The sequence below is a fragment of the Limulus polyphemus genome, unplaced genomic scaffold (genome assembly GCF_000517525.1).
Source record: "Limulus polyphemus unplaced genomic scaffold, Limulus_polyphemus-2.1.2 Scaffold2023, whole genome shotgun sequence".
In the NCBI taxonomy this organism is placed as follows: Eukaryota; Metazoa; Arthropoda; class Merostomata; order Xiphosura; family Limulidae; genus Limulus; species Limulus polyphemus.
This window is the reverse complement of record NW_013667633.1, coordinates 70,517-87,474: the sequence shown is the minus strand read 5'-3', so window position 1 is coordinate 87,474 and position 16,958 is coordinate 70,517. Positions and strand designations below refer to the sequence as shown.

The window sequence follows — 16,958 nt, the reverse complement described above, 5'->3', positions numbered from 1 at the left end:
GCTTTTCTTTATGTTAGAAGTCATTAATCTAACTAATTTTTACCAATAATTATTCTTTGAATATGCCATGAACTCATTTCATGAATAATCTTAATTTTGATTGGCTCACAAAGGAATTTACCAACATTTGATTGCATCGATTGCACTTTTCTGTCTCTTTGTTGGTCAAACTTGATTTTGCAAAATTTCTTTCTTTCAGTTAGCTATGAACTGTGAAGTTAGGGTACACTGGGGTGGGGATGTGGGTGGTAGTACTTGCCCCATCATTTTTGATGGGCTATATGCTAGTAGTTGATAATTCTGACATCAAATAAATAATACCATGTTGAATGGCACTCTGTAAAAAATCATTACATGCTCAGTTTTACCCCGTCCATTCACTTGTGGTTAATATCTTAAACTAGCATTTCGATGTTTTGTTTTTTAGCCTGTAACATAGAATATTTGCAACATTGTAGAAATATTATTAAATTTTTCACTGTATGTTAGTTGTATATACACATGTGTGAAAAAGAGAAATCTACAAAAAACTTCATGGAGTCTCTACCACTTTAAATGGTGATGGTTCATAAGTTATACTTGAAAGATTAACTGCATGTAAGAATTTGGATTGCCATTATGAGAGTATATTTTCTAAGTTCTACAATGAAATTTACAAAAGTTATTTTACCTGCATAGGCCAGAACATTGTATGACGTATAAGTTTAATTTGAAAAATGCACACACACATAAATTAAGAACTCTTACTACTGTTCACATCAAAAATGTTCTCCAACTTAAAAAAAAGTCTTAACCATAAAAGCTGATAAAAACACATATAATCTAGGAATTGTAATAATACAATGGTGTAGAATTACAAAATAGTTTTATGATTAGTCCAACTGTGACAATATTTGGTACTTGAAACTTTCGGTAATTGGTGAAACTTCATAATACAGAATTGAGGGGGAAAAAAAACAGACAATTTTACATTTCACAAAAACTTCATTTATTAACGCCCATGGATTCACTGCATCTGGCAAAACCACAGTCGTTAATAAATAAAGTGTTTGTGAAACATACAATTGTCTTTGTTTTTTTCTCTTCAGTTCTGTCAACTGTAACAGTTACTTCACAAACTTATCTGCAGACTGGAAAGCCAAGCTGCAAGAGGGACTCAAAGCTTGGCAGAAAAATTGTGAAATAGTTCAATATTGAATGTTTCTTGTGTTCTTTTCCGTGAATGTATTTGTTTATGATGCTGATTTTATTCTGTATGAAAACTTGCTTGGATCTTAAGTTGAGACCAACCTATTTCCTACCATCACTCCTTGTTTTTAAATTTAAAAAAAACTGTTGACCCTTGGTCCTTGCTTCATTTTGTTATGCCTTAGATAAAGCAATGCTATGAATGAAAATTGGATTATTCAAGTTTTTTGGTTCATGTACTTGCACCTTTCTTTACTTTATTGCATAATTTGTTTCTTCATGTTACCTATGATTTTATGCAGGATATTTAATTAATATTAACTTCCAATCATAGCAGTCTAGCTGGCTAGGGGAAAAACTACGTTAAAACTTCCATATTTTTGTCTAATAACATAATAGAGATATTCCTTTATTAATGTAATATGATTCATATGGTTACCATTAAATAGTATCTTGGCTTTATAAAAAAAATAGGTTTTTGTTTTCAGTGTATGAATAAATCTGAGGAATATGCATGCTTAAAAACAATATTGGTGTGGTTGTTTTTAATTCATATATCATCATGGTTATTATTATGATCATAGAGTTTTTCACAAACTTTGTGAATTAGTTTCGTCTAGCTCTCATATTGGGCCTTAATGTTAATTGTCAATTGCTGTATAATATCGAGACATTACACTGTACCAAAGGTAAAGTCTGATAATACATCATTGGCAAATTAACATTGGGGCAATGCACCAACAGGCCCCTCATACTGTGGGTCCCCAAAATAATGCAAAAACTCATAAATTTCTATACCTGTACCTGATCAGTATGGATGGGCCCCCTAAGAAAATTGCACCAAGTAGTTTGAAGAGTTAAAAATGCCTCTGTTGTACATTGTATAAATCTCAATTCATTAAAAAACAGAAATGCTTGTGCTAAGAATAATAATCTTCTATAATGAGAAATAAGAGCTTAAATAAGGTCTTAAGCCTATACTAAGTTAAATCAAGAAACCATTTTATTATATGCTTTAGAGTTAAGTTTAGATTAATAAAGCTGTAGTTACTACATGGTATATACAGTAGACGTGTATATTAATTTAGAAAATTAAATATTGGAATTAAGAAACTGACAGTAATTTTATATAAATATTTGTGTACTTCTCATAAGGCACTTATAAAAAAAGTAATTATGCTTATTAGTTTCTAATCATTTTAATAGTCTTTTAAAAACATGGGACAGACTAAAGTTCGTTTTTCGAAAATCTTATGTATATTTTTTTTCAAATCTGAGATTTCTTACTATATATTAGCATAGTTTGAATATGCATGGTGTCAGTTCAGGTTTTCAGAGTTTTAGTATATTATAAAGATATTGATGAAATTAGATCAATGCATATCTAATACATACTGGAAATAAACAATCACATGGGATAGCATATAACTAAGGAGATTTTTCATCATTTTGTAGTTTTGTTATTTAATCAAATATTTGCATAACTCATACAGACAACTAAAGAAATACTATAGGTAGGAGCAAGGACATATTACAAATCTATGTGAGGGATAATTTGTAGGACTATGTTTTTTAACAAAATGTATTTATTTGAGTAGATCTGCATTTAAAGATTAATATTAAGGCTAAAATCTGACTGGACACCTTCAATTATCACTTTAAGTTGAAGCAGAAATATCTTAAAAATTAATATGGTAAAATTCTGCAAGGATTTTCAACCTACTACCGAAGAGAATGTTGTTGCTTGTGCATGGTGTAACTTTGAAGTTCCATAATTTTTACAGACACATACCACAGGCTACTTTTAAATGTTGATATGTGTTTTAAATAAAAAAACGACTAGAAGTTCCTCTTCATTAATTCAGTTGTTAATCATGGTATCCGATGTGTTTAAAAAAGTACCTTGCTAACAGTACCAAGTAGGTTAATCTTTCATCCGTATAGCACTCTTCTAGTGTGTTAGAGGCCCTGCATTCAATTTTTCTCATAGGAAATGTAGAAATTAGATTTCCATAACCCTAACAGCAGTATGCTTTTAAAGTCATAACAATACTGATTGTGCTGCAGTTCAAGCAGTGATTTTAATCTCATAGTAATCAGTTACTGAAAAACATTTAGATATTACCTGTATATTCATTATAAGTGTTTACTAGGATAAAGGACAAACTATCATTTATTGAAACAGCAAACTGAAATATCAAATTAATGTTTATCAGTAGGAAGATTATATCATCAGATATTTTAATAAATTAAAACATCAAATCAGAACTAGGTTTAAAATCACCACACAGTAAATCATCAGTTACTCTAACAAACTGAAACATGAGATCAACTATTGTTTATTAGTGTTATCAGTACAGAGAGCAAATCACCATTGCCTGAGAACATTTTCATAAATAAATCTAGTAAAGCTAGAATGACAAGGAGCACAGTTTTTGTAATTGCAGTTCATAATTGTGCTACAGGTTTTTTTATACCTGATATGAGATAAAATGTTATTTTCACACACAGAAAATTATTCAGAAATGTTATTATTTCTGACAAGGTACCTTACTTCCACTCACATACATAGCTATTCTTGTTCAGTGCTGCCCTCTATTTGCAAATTTGTTTTGCATGCCACAAGCTTTTCACTTCTACTCACCTCTCAATTCACATGGTTTAATAGATTCTTGCATGCAAATTATCATGCAACAAACCTCCACCAATATTAGTGCCACACACCCATGTGACTCCCTCTATGCTATTCTACCTAAGTTTACTATTTATTATACAGTAATGATTGGGATCCCTTATCTTACCAGGCAGTTGAAATTTGGATTTAGAACTGAACTAATCACCATATGTCCTTGTGCATGTTGTGTGATTGGGATCCCTCATCCTACCCCCTCGTGGATGTCAGTTCTCAACAGTTGAGTTATCGATTTAGAGCTGAACCAATCAACATGAGTCCTCACACATGTTCAGGGTGTCCCTGGTCCCTCACTTAATTTGTCCCAGTGTCTTTATGCCAAGGGTGTTACTACATTTGAAGTAGTTCTGGTCTGTTTGATTTGAGTGGGACATATATGTATGTTATTTCACTCTGCTCACATGTACCCTGTTCACAGATCAGTGGTGGGATTTCTCTCTCCAGTTGACTCAACTTGAGATGAAGATGGTATGATCTTCTTTCCTACCCCGCATGGATGTTGGTTCCTGGCGATTGAGCTTTGGGTTGTAGTTGACTTACAGGCGGTATGCTCTTGTTCTACCCTCACATGGATGTCGGTTCTCGGCAGTTGAGTTTAGGATGCTTTTGACTTGCCGTGTATGGTCCATCGTGCCCTAGCTTCTCTACACCTTGGGGCACATCCCTTATTTTACCCACATTCTGTTCATCAGGGAGATTGACATTACATATTGTGGTTAGGATCACTGTCCAACTGTTTTCTCTCCCATTGATATGTGCTCCTCACAATTTTCCACCTGGATCTGTCACACCTTTTCCACGTCTGGGCAAAGAATTTACCTGATACAGTGAGTGGTACAGTCTCCCACATATAATCCTCTTATTAGAGGGTTCCCTCATTAGGGTTCCCTTCGGATGCTTTCAAAGGATGCTTCTACTTTCTCCCTCACACCGGTCCCTCCACCTGTTCAGTGTGGAGTTCTTGCTATGTATGTGAGTGGAAATAAGGTACTTTATCGAAAGTTATAATTTTCCTACACTGAAAATGTATTTCTGACAGGTACTTACTTCCTTCCCACTGTCAACCAGTGCTTATATTTCTGCCTAAACTCGAAGTGATAGTTAGGTAGAATAGCATAGAAGGAGTCACATGAGTCATGTGAATGTGTGGTACTACTATTGGTGGAGGTTTGTTGCATAATAATTTGCACATGAGAATCAGTTAAACCATGTGAATAGAGGGATGTGTGAAAAGCTTGTAGCATGCAAAAAATTTTTTTGCAAATAGAGAGCAGCACTGAAGGAGAATAGCTATGTATGTGAGCAGAAGTAAGTACCTGTCATAAATTAATTTTCAGTGTAGAAAAATTATAACTTTTTGTGCACTAAATGGTATATACAAGCTATATTTTGTACACATTCCTATTATTCAACTCTTACAAGCTTTTGTCTTCTTTTGTTTTTTACACCAAATCCAAGTTATACTTTTATTGCTAGAGTACAGATAACATTACTTTCTCAAAAGTTGAAACCTCAATACATAAAATAATTAAATTTAAATTCTAGACTAAGCTTCCTTCAACCATTTAAGCTCTTTAAGCCTTAATTTTTTTGATTTTATAGAATATTGAATATGTTTCAACAGGTATACTAGATAAAAAAGCATTAATATTCATTCAGATACAAAGCTAGTGTCATCTCTGAATGATCTTTAAACCATCACTCATCAGTAAAACTGCAGAATTTTTAATAAATTTTTTTCTATTAGTTTGAAGAGCAAGTTATTGCCTTTTTTGTAAATGCTAAAAAATGTGTACTTAAATATTGGTTTTGAATTCTAATCATCATCATCATTTTGCAAATTTAGCTATTGAAGGATGAAGTTAATATCAAGGAACGTGAGAAGGAACGGGCAGTGAAAGAATGCAATGATACTAAACAAGAACTTGTGGAAGAGAAAAAGAAAATCAAAACTCTAGAAGTGGTAAGTGCATGTTTGTATGCAAAAAAGACCTAACTTCTTCGTATGTTGCATACTAATTTTGGTATCTGTCCAGTAGTATGTAGAATGTATATATATTTTATTGTGGATGTATGCATGAGGCCTAAAGTCAGTTGCCACCTTACTACTTTAGTAACTTAAAATATATGCTTTCATGTTAAGTATTTTGAAGACCTCTAGTTCAATTCAGCTAGATTCTCAAAAAATTAATGTTGATTTTCTTTATAAAGCATTTCCTATAATATAGTGAATGACTTTTCACACTGCTTATAGTCAATTTTATTTTTTTGGGTAAACCCTGTGGAACAGGAATCTTCTTTCAGCTGTGTAAATTATTTTAATGGGCAGTGTGATTGCATGTATTAAGCCTGTGGTCTATTTTTAAACTAATATATATACACACTTTTGATCTAATATTATTATATTTTTTATAATAATGGTTGCTTTTTATAGAACTATCAGTAGAATTAGTAGCTCAATATTTTAATGTTTCGAAATTTAAAAATAGTTTCAAACTTCAGATTGCATACTTAAAGGTACATTTCAAACACTGCATGAAATGTAAAATGCAATGTACATGTAGCTGACTGGCTTCAGTTATCAAAGTAATAAGGCTAGTTTTGTTTTTCTTCTACACTAGCACTTTAGCTTTTAACCACTGATAAATTCTTCTCCTTGGTTTTATTTTAAGAAATAATACATATTCACAAAGAGAGATTCAATTTTCATTATTCTACTTCAAAAACAGAACTTGTTTTTCAGTCTGCTGAGTTATACTTTTAATTTTATAGATTAAGTACAATTTTACATGAAGTTTTTAGATAGCACAATTTTCAAATTTAAAAACTTAGTGACTATGTATACTGTTATTTAAAATGACTGTAGTACTGTGATAGTATAAAATCTTATACAGGAATGTAATAACTCCTTAATATACAGCGTTTGGAATAATTATGGAAACGGTGAATAAAATGGGTATAAAATGCAAGTACTGTGGGATTGTTTTGCCATTCTTGTAAGGACCAGAGTATGGTCATGTGTTAATAGTTTACATTATGATTGGTTGTAATTTATTCAATGAGACAGTGCCACACAGCATTCCTATAAAACTACATGCAGTCATATCATTCCCACTGATAATATCGTGAATACATACTTGGCTCTCTGGACAGAAATAACACCTGGTGGATATGTAGAAATCAAAGCTCTAACTGGTGATGGCTACTTAATGCAATAAATTGAGGAAAAATATGTCTCAATAGGAGGATTATGGAAACTCTAAAGAGGGTACGTGAAGCTAGTATTGTCGATCCTAGAAATGGTCAAGATAGAAAACCCAAACTTTTTAAAGTAATATTGAGTAACTCAAGATATGCTCTTTATGTGATACACAACAATCCTGTGGAAATCTTGCCAATGATATAGTTGTAAGTACAGGTGTAAATGTTATATCCACAAAATTGTATCAATGAATGTGTAGCTACTCAAAAACCACTACTTAGGAGAAACAACCAAACCAAAAGTTGAAATGGGCATTAGACTAAACAGTGAATAGATGAATTCAAGTTTTTGTTTTTTCCAACAGTCAGTGATAAGATTTTCTTGATAGGAGTGAGTAGAACTGTATCACTATAACATCTATACTGAAGCGTGTTGGAGGACCAGTACAAGTGTGAGCCACATTTTAGCCATGGTGTTGGAGATCTACAGAAAATTGATCGTATATTGACAGCTGACAGTACAAACAGATTCTATCTACCACTGTCATTCCCTCAAGAACAAGACTTGTTGGGCAGGGATTCATCTTTCAATAAGACAGTAATACAAATCGTGCATCAAATGTGTTGAAATGATACCTGGAAGAATAAAGAGGTCGATCAAGATTTTACAATCATGACTTGGTTTGTAAAAAGTCCCAATATGAATAGTATCAAGGCAAGGCTGCATAGGCTTGTATGGAAATAGAACGTCAAACAGTATCCAAACAACTTAGTTGAATAGTAGGGAATAACACAGAACACTTGGAACAATATTTCACAATCATATATTTATAAACTTATGGTAACACAAAAACAAGCTGTACTGCTATGTTTAAAGCAAATGAAAATTATTAGGGCATTGTACAACTTATACGTATTGTTTTTGTATTTCCTATAATAATGTACTAATGAAAAATTTACCACTTAATTTCAATTACTCATTGTATGAGACTTTTGTATGTTTATCACTCATATGTTCCTCTAATTATGTCTAGTACTTTATGTTTTAAAGAATTTTTTTAAACAATCTTAGAGAATTAAAATATTATTTCTTCTTGGTATTGTGATCTTGCCACATGAAAACATTTAGTTTTAAACCTTCAGTCCTCTTTGGCCCCTTCTATTTTAGAGGATGTTGTAATTAGCTAAGAATGTGTAGATATATAATGTGAGCTGCATATAGGTGAAAACAATTGGTGTGAAATGTTATTTCTCTGTAACATATGGATGATATTAATTTTCAGTATTAAATATTTTAAATATGGAACTCATATTTATTTCTTATGCTTCACAAAAAGCTAACGTGTAATAATTTCAAACAAAGCTTTATGCATGAGTAGTACAACTATCATTGTAAATTTGTTTGTAATAGCAGTGATGTTTTACATGTTTCAAGGTTATGGTAATTGTAACTGTTTCATTTTATGGTTTTATTGCCTTACTCTAGCATATACTATCAGTTTTTTTTCATCTATCAAAAATAGTAAGTCATAGCAGAAGCTCATTAGCTGTTTCAATTAAACAGCACATGATCTTTGCATAAGTATAAGCTGTATTTTTTTTCATAAATTTGAGCCTCTGAAAATAGCATTAACATAGCTAATTGGATAGAAGAGTGGCTGGATGGAAGAAAGCAGAGGGTTGTTGTAAATGGAGTTCAGTCAAACTGGATTAATATTACAAGTGGGGTACCCCAGGGCTCAGTCTCAGGACCTTTGTTCTTTTTGATGTACATCAATGACATAGATGGAGGAATGGTCAATAAATTACTTAAATTTGCTGATGATATTAAGGTCTTGGTAGTTTGGTATCAGCATTGTGTCAGTTGATAATACTGTAAAGCATTTTAAAATGTAAAAAACAACAACAACTTTGTATTAAATTTAGTTATTGTAAATGACACTGGTGCTTTGCTATCAGATACTGTACAAGATTGAACAACTATCACAAGTGTGACATCATAGCATGTGAGCATTGTTTTGGAACTAGAAATATACATATGAGCATAAACAAAACCAATTGTATTTACTTAGGCTACCTGATGTTTTTAATTCATAAAGTGTAGAATCAATAGATGCATTTCATTTGTGATATAGATAATGAAATTAATATAAAGCATAGTGTTTTGGTGACCTTTAATGCCTGCATAGTTTGTAATTAACTAAGCTTCTAGTGAATGAGATTATAATTTAACCTTTAGTAATATGTATGAGCAGTTCACCAGAAAAATAGGTATTTTTTCTGGAAAAGGTTAAAGAACATAAATGCACTTCCGTAGATTGAAAATTATACATACCATATTTGTTTAAATTCATTACAAAGAAAATGAAAAATCCTGTTTATATTAATATTAAAAGCATAGCGTGTGTTGCATGTAGTTTGATATGTATTGAATATTAAACATCTCGCACATAATGAATCAAATATAAATTACAGATGACAAAGCCAACTTTAAATAAATAAAAGGAATTTACCAATATGCTGCTGTATTTTTTTCAATCAGTTACTGTTACTTTGCACATAAAATTAAATATAACAGGTAATCTGGATACTAGATAAGAAAGTTAAGGTTCCCTGGCTGCTGCTTTTGTGTGGCTGTACATTGTTTTCAAGTTTCACTATAGCTAAATTGCTTATTTCACTAAAAGGTTTGAAAATGATTTCAGGCTAAAATTTGTAAGACATTCATATGATTTGCCAAGTAGCAGTCAATGCTCTCCGTTTCATATATTAAAAATTGGCTCAAAGTTTTGCGGTTAAAAAGTAATAAGAATGTAAAACTTTGAGCCTAAACTTTAATACACTTAGTAATATGATGTTTTTAAATGTTTCACAGAACATTTCCTTGTTAAAATTGACCTGCACCAGTCTGGAAGATCAACTTAAAGACTATGATGTTGTAACAGACACTCAAGAAGAAAAGATTGCACAACTTGAAAAAGAAAAGTCTGTGTTTTTCCAATATAATTTTATTACACAATATTGGTATAAAAGAGTTGTTTACTGTGTACGCTAGTTACACTAAGTGCTGTTATTAACATTAATAACAAAACTGCCACTCAAGAATGCTATAATCTTTCATTGATATAGATATAACATTACAAAAACGTTTTGCATCTAAGATTATAATTTGTAAATAAAATCTGATAATAATTTTCGCTTTTGTTTAGTTCCGAAAATTTCTTTTATTTTTTACAGAAGTTATCAAAAATACTGATTTGTATGTAACATGGGAAATATGATTAACAGTATTTACTATTGTAAGTAATCTGTAGTAAAATGATTAACTATTAAGGAAAAAAATGAGAAAAATAATCTAAAAGAAAAAATGCAGCTCATTTTTGCATAGTAATTTACCTACTTGCCAATAAGTATGTACATAATAGTAATTACCTATTAGACTTTCTGTAGTGTCATTAGTTTTAAAAACACCAACATATAAATACAAGGTTAATTTATTTTTTAAGCAACAGTGAAATATTTTGGGTCATCTGAAACAATTCTTGTCATTCAGTGGCTCAGTGGTAAGTTTGAGGGCTTATAATGTTACAATTCATGGTTCCATCCCTGCAGTGGGCACAGCATGGGTAGCTCACCAACAAACTGAAACAGTCCTGAAGCTTTAACAAATTTTTGTTTTATTTGAGGTTGTTAATGCAATTAAGCTAATTTTGAATGTATTTTTTGTTATGTTTGAATAAAGTAAGTTTATGTTGTTCATTAAAATAAGCTGTAAGCTTCATAAAACTTGTATTAGCCCACTCTAAAATAGATGTAAATATAAAGTATTTAGGTTATTTGTATTAATATATTTGGTGTCAACTATCACAAGTTCCATTTCAACTTGTTATACAGTTTGTCCATCTATTAATTTAATTTGCATATAATGTGTGTTATCATTTTTATAGAATTGTCTTTTGTGTTTCAACAGAGCTACAATAAAGAAAGATATTCAGAGCTTTGAAGAAGAGGTTAAGAACATGGAGCTGCTAGTTTCCAGGGAAAGAAAAGCTAGGTATGTTAATGCACTGAATGCAAGATGTAGCTCATGAAATCACATCTTATGAATCAAGCTGGTAATTTGTAATTAAAATAACTCTATTTGTGCAGTTTTTATATTACCTCTCATTTTCTCAGTATTAAGCTTAATGTACACACATGCAAATCTTCTGTGAAAAAGTTTTTTAGGCTGTAGAAATTATTAACTGTGTGGCACCTATGTAAGAGCATGTGACATATGAAGATGATACAGCATTATGATAAGTAATTTTTAACAAAGTAATGATGAAATAAAAATGATATAATTGTGATTTAAAAAAAACATAGTGCAATGTTTCAATAGTTTCAATAAGTTTGAAAAACACTATACGTAGAAGATTATTTCTAAAGTTGATGAATTTGAGTTTTTTCTCGTGCCTTTGTATTCAACTGGTGTTGGTTAGGCTGGAAAGTGAACATAAACTGTTAGATCTAGAGGAAGAAGGTGAAATCAGCCAAGCAATCCAGGAGGAAAAGCTAAACACTGTCCAAGAAAAACTGACATATCAACAAAAGATCAACACCCATTTGACTGAACAGCTGTTACAGCTAGAAAGACAACTTGCCACTCAGAGCCAGTCCTTGAGACAGCTGCTGCAGAAGGTGACCAGCTTGGAAGAAGACAACATTCAAGTAAAAGAAGAAGTATGTTATACTTAGCAATTAAAAATCAAATCAAATTAATCATGTTGGAGCATTACATAAGCAACATTTTCATTATACAAATTACTCTGTTTATCCCTATCGCCACGGGTATCCTTTACTGTGCATGACACAAGGTTTTAGTGTCTTACATTCAAAATTTCATTAAACTACTTTTTGTTTATGTTATACCAATTAGAATAGCATAAAATCTTAGCTAATAATATATATTTTAATAGCATACAAGATTTAAGTTCTTAATTCTATAAGGCAATATTAGATTAGGTAAAATAAATAATAATAATATTATAGTAAAAATGTTTCATGAGGCACATATGGGTAATGTAATTTGTTAGCGTAAAGTGAGCTGCACATTCCCTGAGTGATTTACAACTTACAATGGTGCAAATAGTAATTAGACACAGTTCAAATGGCAATAATACAATGAAATGTAATTATAAATAGATGTATACTGTTACAAACTTAGAGCTACTTAGGATAAATGAATGTAGCTTCATGTTACAATTTGAAGTTATTCTAGAAAGAAAAAATGGGTAATTCAGGTTTATTTTGATTTTTTTTTTTTTTCGTGGTTAGAAGGTCGGTTGAATTGACCAATCCCATTTTGAGATAGGGTAGAAAAAATAACAGATATACTATAAAGTTTTACTGAAAACAAATGTTTGAAATGCATTTAGAAGATGTTAGGGATTACACAAAGGAAATTTGATATTTTTGAGATGAGGAAAAGTATTTTTAATCTTAACATGAAAATTACTTTGCACACAGACTATTCAAAACAAATACTCAATATAGTTATGGACAAATCTTTATTTTATTTTATTAAAAATACTTCACTAAAAAATATGATTTTTTGTAGATGAAAGACTGCCAACTTTTGTGAAGATATACACACTATATTGAAAGTTAGAAGTATTAAATCTATAAAAACTAAACGAGTACAAAGAATTCACGTAGTTGGTCCATGTTGAGAAAGTTATCTGCAACATCATGAACATAAGCATATTATTCACCATGTGCTGATTATGTGAGCACTTTGTTTTTGATTTAGTAATGTCCCTGTTGCAAAGGTTGTTTAATTTAAAGAATTCTGATTTTTTTTGTATTTATCCAATCATATGTGTACAAGATAATTTCATGTTTAGTATTTATCCAGAAAATGAAGAAGAGGTTCTGAGAAACATAACATTTTATATATATGTTGCAACAGTAAAACACACACATACATATATATATATATGTTTACTATTGTATTAGCATGATGTACTTCTATGTACATGTAATTATATGCAGTGTGTTATTGCAGGTAAAAAGTTATCTATGACATCAGTTTGGTGTTTCTTTGAATACATATTTGAAAAGCTACTTCCTTTAACAAACACTAGATACATAGCTTATACAGTGTAGTAGTGTTTGATTTTACTGGACTCTACAATGATTTAATTTGGGTTAATTTCTAAGAAATATATTTTGGACTGACATAACAGTACAAACACATCAACGTTTAATAATTAAAACTTATTTGTATTTCTTGTTTGACTTGATGTATTTCATATCATCATTATCATTCTTTGCCAATGTTTAAATACACATGGTTCGTGTAACATTCACTCTAAATACTGAGTGGTGCATGACTGTGTGATTCGTATATTTTATATCTACAAGTCAGAAATGCTATATGTTTATATATTGTATGTTTGCATTTACAAATCATAAATGGTACATGTTTATATCTATATTGTGTATTTACATATACAAGTCAAAATTGATACTTTTATGTTAATATTGCGTGACTTAATTTGATCATTTGAATATGAAGTTATTGAGTAAAAAGGTAATTTAAATTTCCTTGTTCTAATTTAATTTTGAATAAAGAATATACATACATTGAACTGTAATTGAGTATTTGTTTTTTGTATAAGGTAAAGGCAATTGAAAAACAGATCATTGTGACTATATTTTGATAGATTTAGTGTTGGAATTGTTTGCTAACTAATAAAAAGGTGAAATTTATGTATGAGAGAAAATTGAACAGGGTTTGATATGCCTTAGTTGTAAATATTTCTCTTCTTTTCTTTATTAGAATGTTGTTTATCTATTTGATATGTTATTGAAGAAACATTAAATAACTAATTGGAGAGCCCATACCCTGGTAAAACTATCTATTAAAGAAACATTAAATAACTAGCTGGAGTACCCATCCCCTGGTAAAACTATGTATTAAAGAAACATTAAATAACTAGCTGGAGTACCCATCCCCTGGTAAAACTATGTATTAAAGAAACATTAAATAACTAGCTGGAGTACCCATCCCCTGGTAAAACTATGTTTTAAAGAAACATTAAATAACTAGCTGGAGTACTCATCCCCTGGTAAAACTGTGTATTAAAGTAACATTAAATAATTAGCTGGAGTACCCATCCCCTGGTAAAACTGTGTATTAAAGAAACATTAAATAACTAGCTGGAGTACCCATCCCCTGGTAAAACTATGTTTTAAAGAAACATTAAATAACTAGCTGGAGTACTCATCCCCTGGTAAAACTGTGTATTAAAGTAACATTAAATAATTAGCTGGAGTACCCATCCCCTGGTAAAACTAGGTAGTAAAGAAATATCAAAATACTAGCTAGATGGAAGTTATGTAAATTCATGATTAATCAAAGGGTTATCTCAGGACATGAAAAGTTGTTTCTATTATATGTAATTGGGAAAAATGCCCATAAAAACTGCAAAACTCAAAATGTGAAACTGCAAATTTGCATGTATCTACCCATGGATCTAACAAACTTTCGTGCCAAATTTGGTGAAGATACATCAACAGGGGGCAAAATAGTAGCAAAACCCATAAAAATCGAAAACGCAAAACTGAACCAATTTGGGTGAAGATCCATCCACAACCTGCGAAGTAGTTACATGGACAGACAACAGACAGTACTATTATATTTACATAGATTAAACATCTTAGAAAGTTATGCAGAATCTGAAATATTTATTTTCATAAACATGTGAGCTATAAGCTTAATACTTATCACTGAGATGAGTATTAGTTTAATGTCAATTACATAAAACTATAATTACTCTGCCATTTAAAGTCAAATAGTACTGTAGTTGTACAAAAATGTAAGTCCCTATTTCTGTTGCTAGCATCAACAAAATTTTATGTGATGATTATTTTTATTCATTTGAATTTAATTTGAGACCTGATAATTTATTATTGTTGTTGAAGCATTAAAGTTACACTTTTTTATATACTCTAACAGGCAGCCAAGCATATTACCCAGTTATCCTCATTAAAAACATCAAATCTAAAGCTTACCCAAAGTTTGGAAAAAGCCCTTGAAAAAGGTGACAGGTCTAAAGAACAGATTGAAGAACTGTACAACACTCAAGAAGCCACTGAGGTACTGTATTTATTTCATTAACAAACTAATGACTGAGGAACAAAGTGTATGGTGTTTGAAACATAAATATTGAAATATATATTAAAACAAAAACTTTCTTGACAAATTTAATAGGTTTCTCATGCACATGAAAAAGTTAAACTCCAAGAGACAATTGCTCAACAAACGAAACTCATTGATTTTCTTCAAACCAAAGTTGAGGGTCTGGAAAAGAAGAAAAAGGTATGTTCTACTAATTTCAATTGAATAAAATGTGAAATAGAGTTGCTAATTTTATTAATAGTTCCAATTTGAATTTACTTACTGATTAAGTGTTATTTTATTACAAATTACACTCTCTTCAGGGTGCAAGATCATTGAAAGAGAATTTTATCCAAATGAAATTTACCTCTTTTTCAGTGTGGGAGACAACTTAAAGTAGATTTTTTTGTTTAAATCCGAGTGCCAAATGTAACTGAAAACATTAGATGGCCTCAATCTCTTTCCTCATGATGTGTATGTATAAACAAAGCCTACAAAATTAGGTTAATTGAGCTTTAATCCTCTTTGTGAAGAAAATAAAAGCAAAAACTTAAACTACTGAAATGTCTGAATTAAGTTTCTAAGTAATTGAAACCCAAAAATTAGAATAATTGTCAATGGAGCACAAATGACAATAAATGTGTGCCCCCCAGTGGCACAGCAGTATGTCTGCGGACTTACAATGCTAAAATCCGGGTTTCAATACCCGTGGTGAGCAGAGCACAGATAACCCATTGTGTAGCTTTGGGCTTAATTACAAACAAACGATAAATGCAAAAAAAAACATGGTAAAATGTGTATTTGCCTGTGAAAAACTGAAAAACATAAAAGTACAAATAATAATTGCTAAAAACTATAACATAAAATGAAAATCAATTCATAAGAACAAAAATCTTGTTGGTTGGCTCCAACATTTGAATACTTTTTCACCGATTATGCTGAACTACACAGTCTTTACATTTAGACTTAATATGATAAACCATACATTGAAATAATTGTGCATACACAATATGAATATTTAGTACATTTATTTTTAGTGAAATATAATTACTTTTGTTTAGATTGTTATCCCCCCCAAGAAAAAAAGTTATATTAATGAAGCTCTACTGACTTGTAATAGAAATATTCATAATTAAATGTGAAAGTAATTAATCATTAAACTAAATCAATACAAGAGTGTGGTATTCTCAAGTAAAACTGCTTCCCCCCAAGATTGAATAAGATAGGTCTACAGAATAATTATAAAGGGAGATTTGACCAAGATATTTATTATGAGTAATTCTGAATTTTTTTACTTTGACTGAGTTTCAGAAAGAAAGAGATTAAATACAAATGTAAAACACACAGTGAAAATGATCTTTATTCAGTAATACAAACCACAATCAATGTTAAGCAAGTACACAGAATGAAAAACAGTACTTTTACTAGATAGTTCTTATGAATGCCCAGTTGATTTTATTTATTCAATTTATGGGAGTATTACTACTAACAAAAAGAACTTAAAACTTCACTTAATAAACTTCAGTTTGAGCAAGGAGGGTTAACTGAAAGAGCACGGCATTATAAAAAAAAATTCTATAATGCTTTATTCTCAGGAAAAAACTGCTATCTACTTTCATACACTAGGTTCAATCTTATACTTGTTTTCTCCATGGGCAGACTATGTGATATCTCAAAGGAATGACACAGAACATTAGGTACCTAGAGCAAAAA

At 30.8% G+C, this 16,958-nt stretch overlaps 1 protein-coding gene across 1 annotated transcript in view; it reads left to right on the top strand.

Annotated features, from left to right (window-relative positions):
* The window catches only part of LOC106465697 (citron Rho-interacting kinase-like), a 75,135-nt gene that overhangs the window by 37,364 nt on the left and 20,813 nt on the right, over positions 1-16,958 (top strand). The window contains exons 18-23 of the mRNA XM_022393622.1: positions 5,727-5,843; positions 9,957-10,066; positions 11,052-11,135; positions 11,563-11,803; positions 15,084-15,224; positions 15,339-15,446. Of these exons, the coding sequence (XP_022249330.1) occupies positions 5,727-5,843; positions 9,957-10,066; positions 11,052-11,135; positions 11,563-11,803; positions 15,084-15,224; positions 15,339-15,446 (801 nt within the window). The remainder of the gene's footprint in view (positions 1-5,726; positions 5,844-9,956; positions 10,067-11,051; positions 11,136-11,562; positions 11,804-15,083; positions 15,225-15,338; positions 15,447-16,958) is intronic.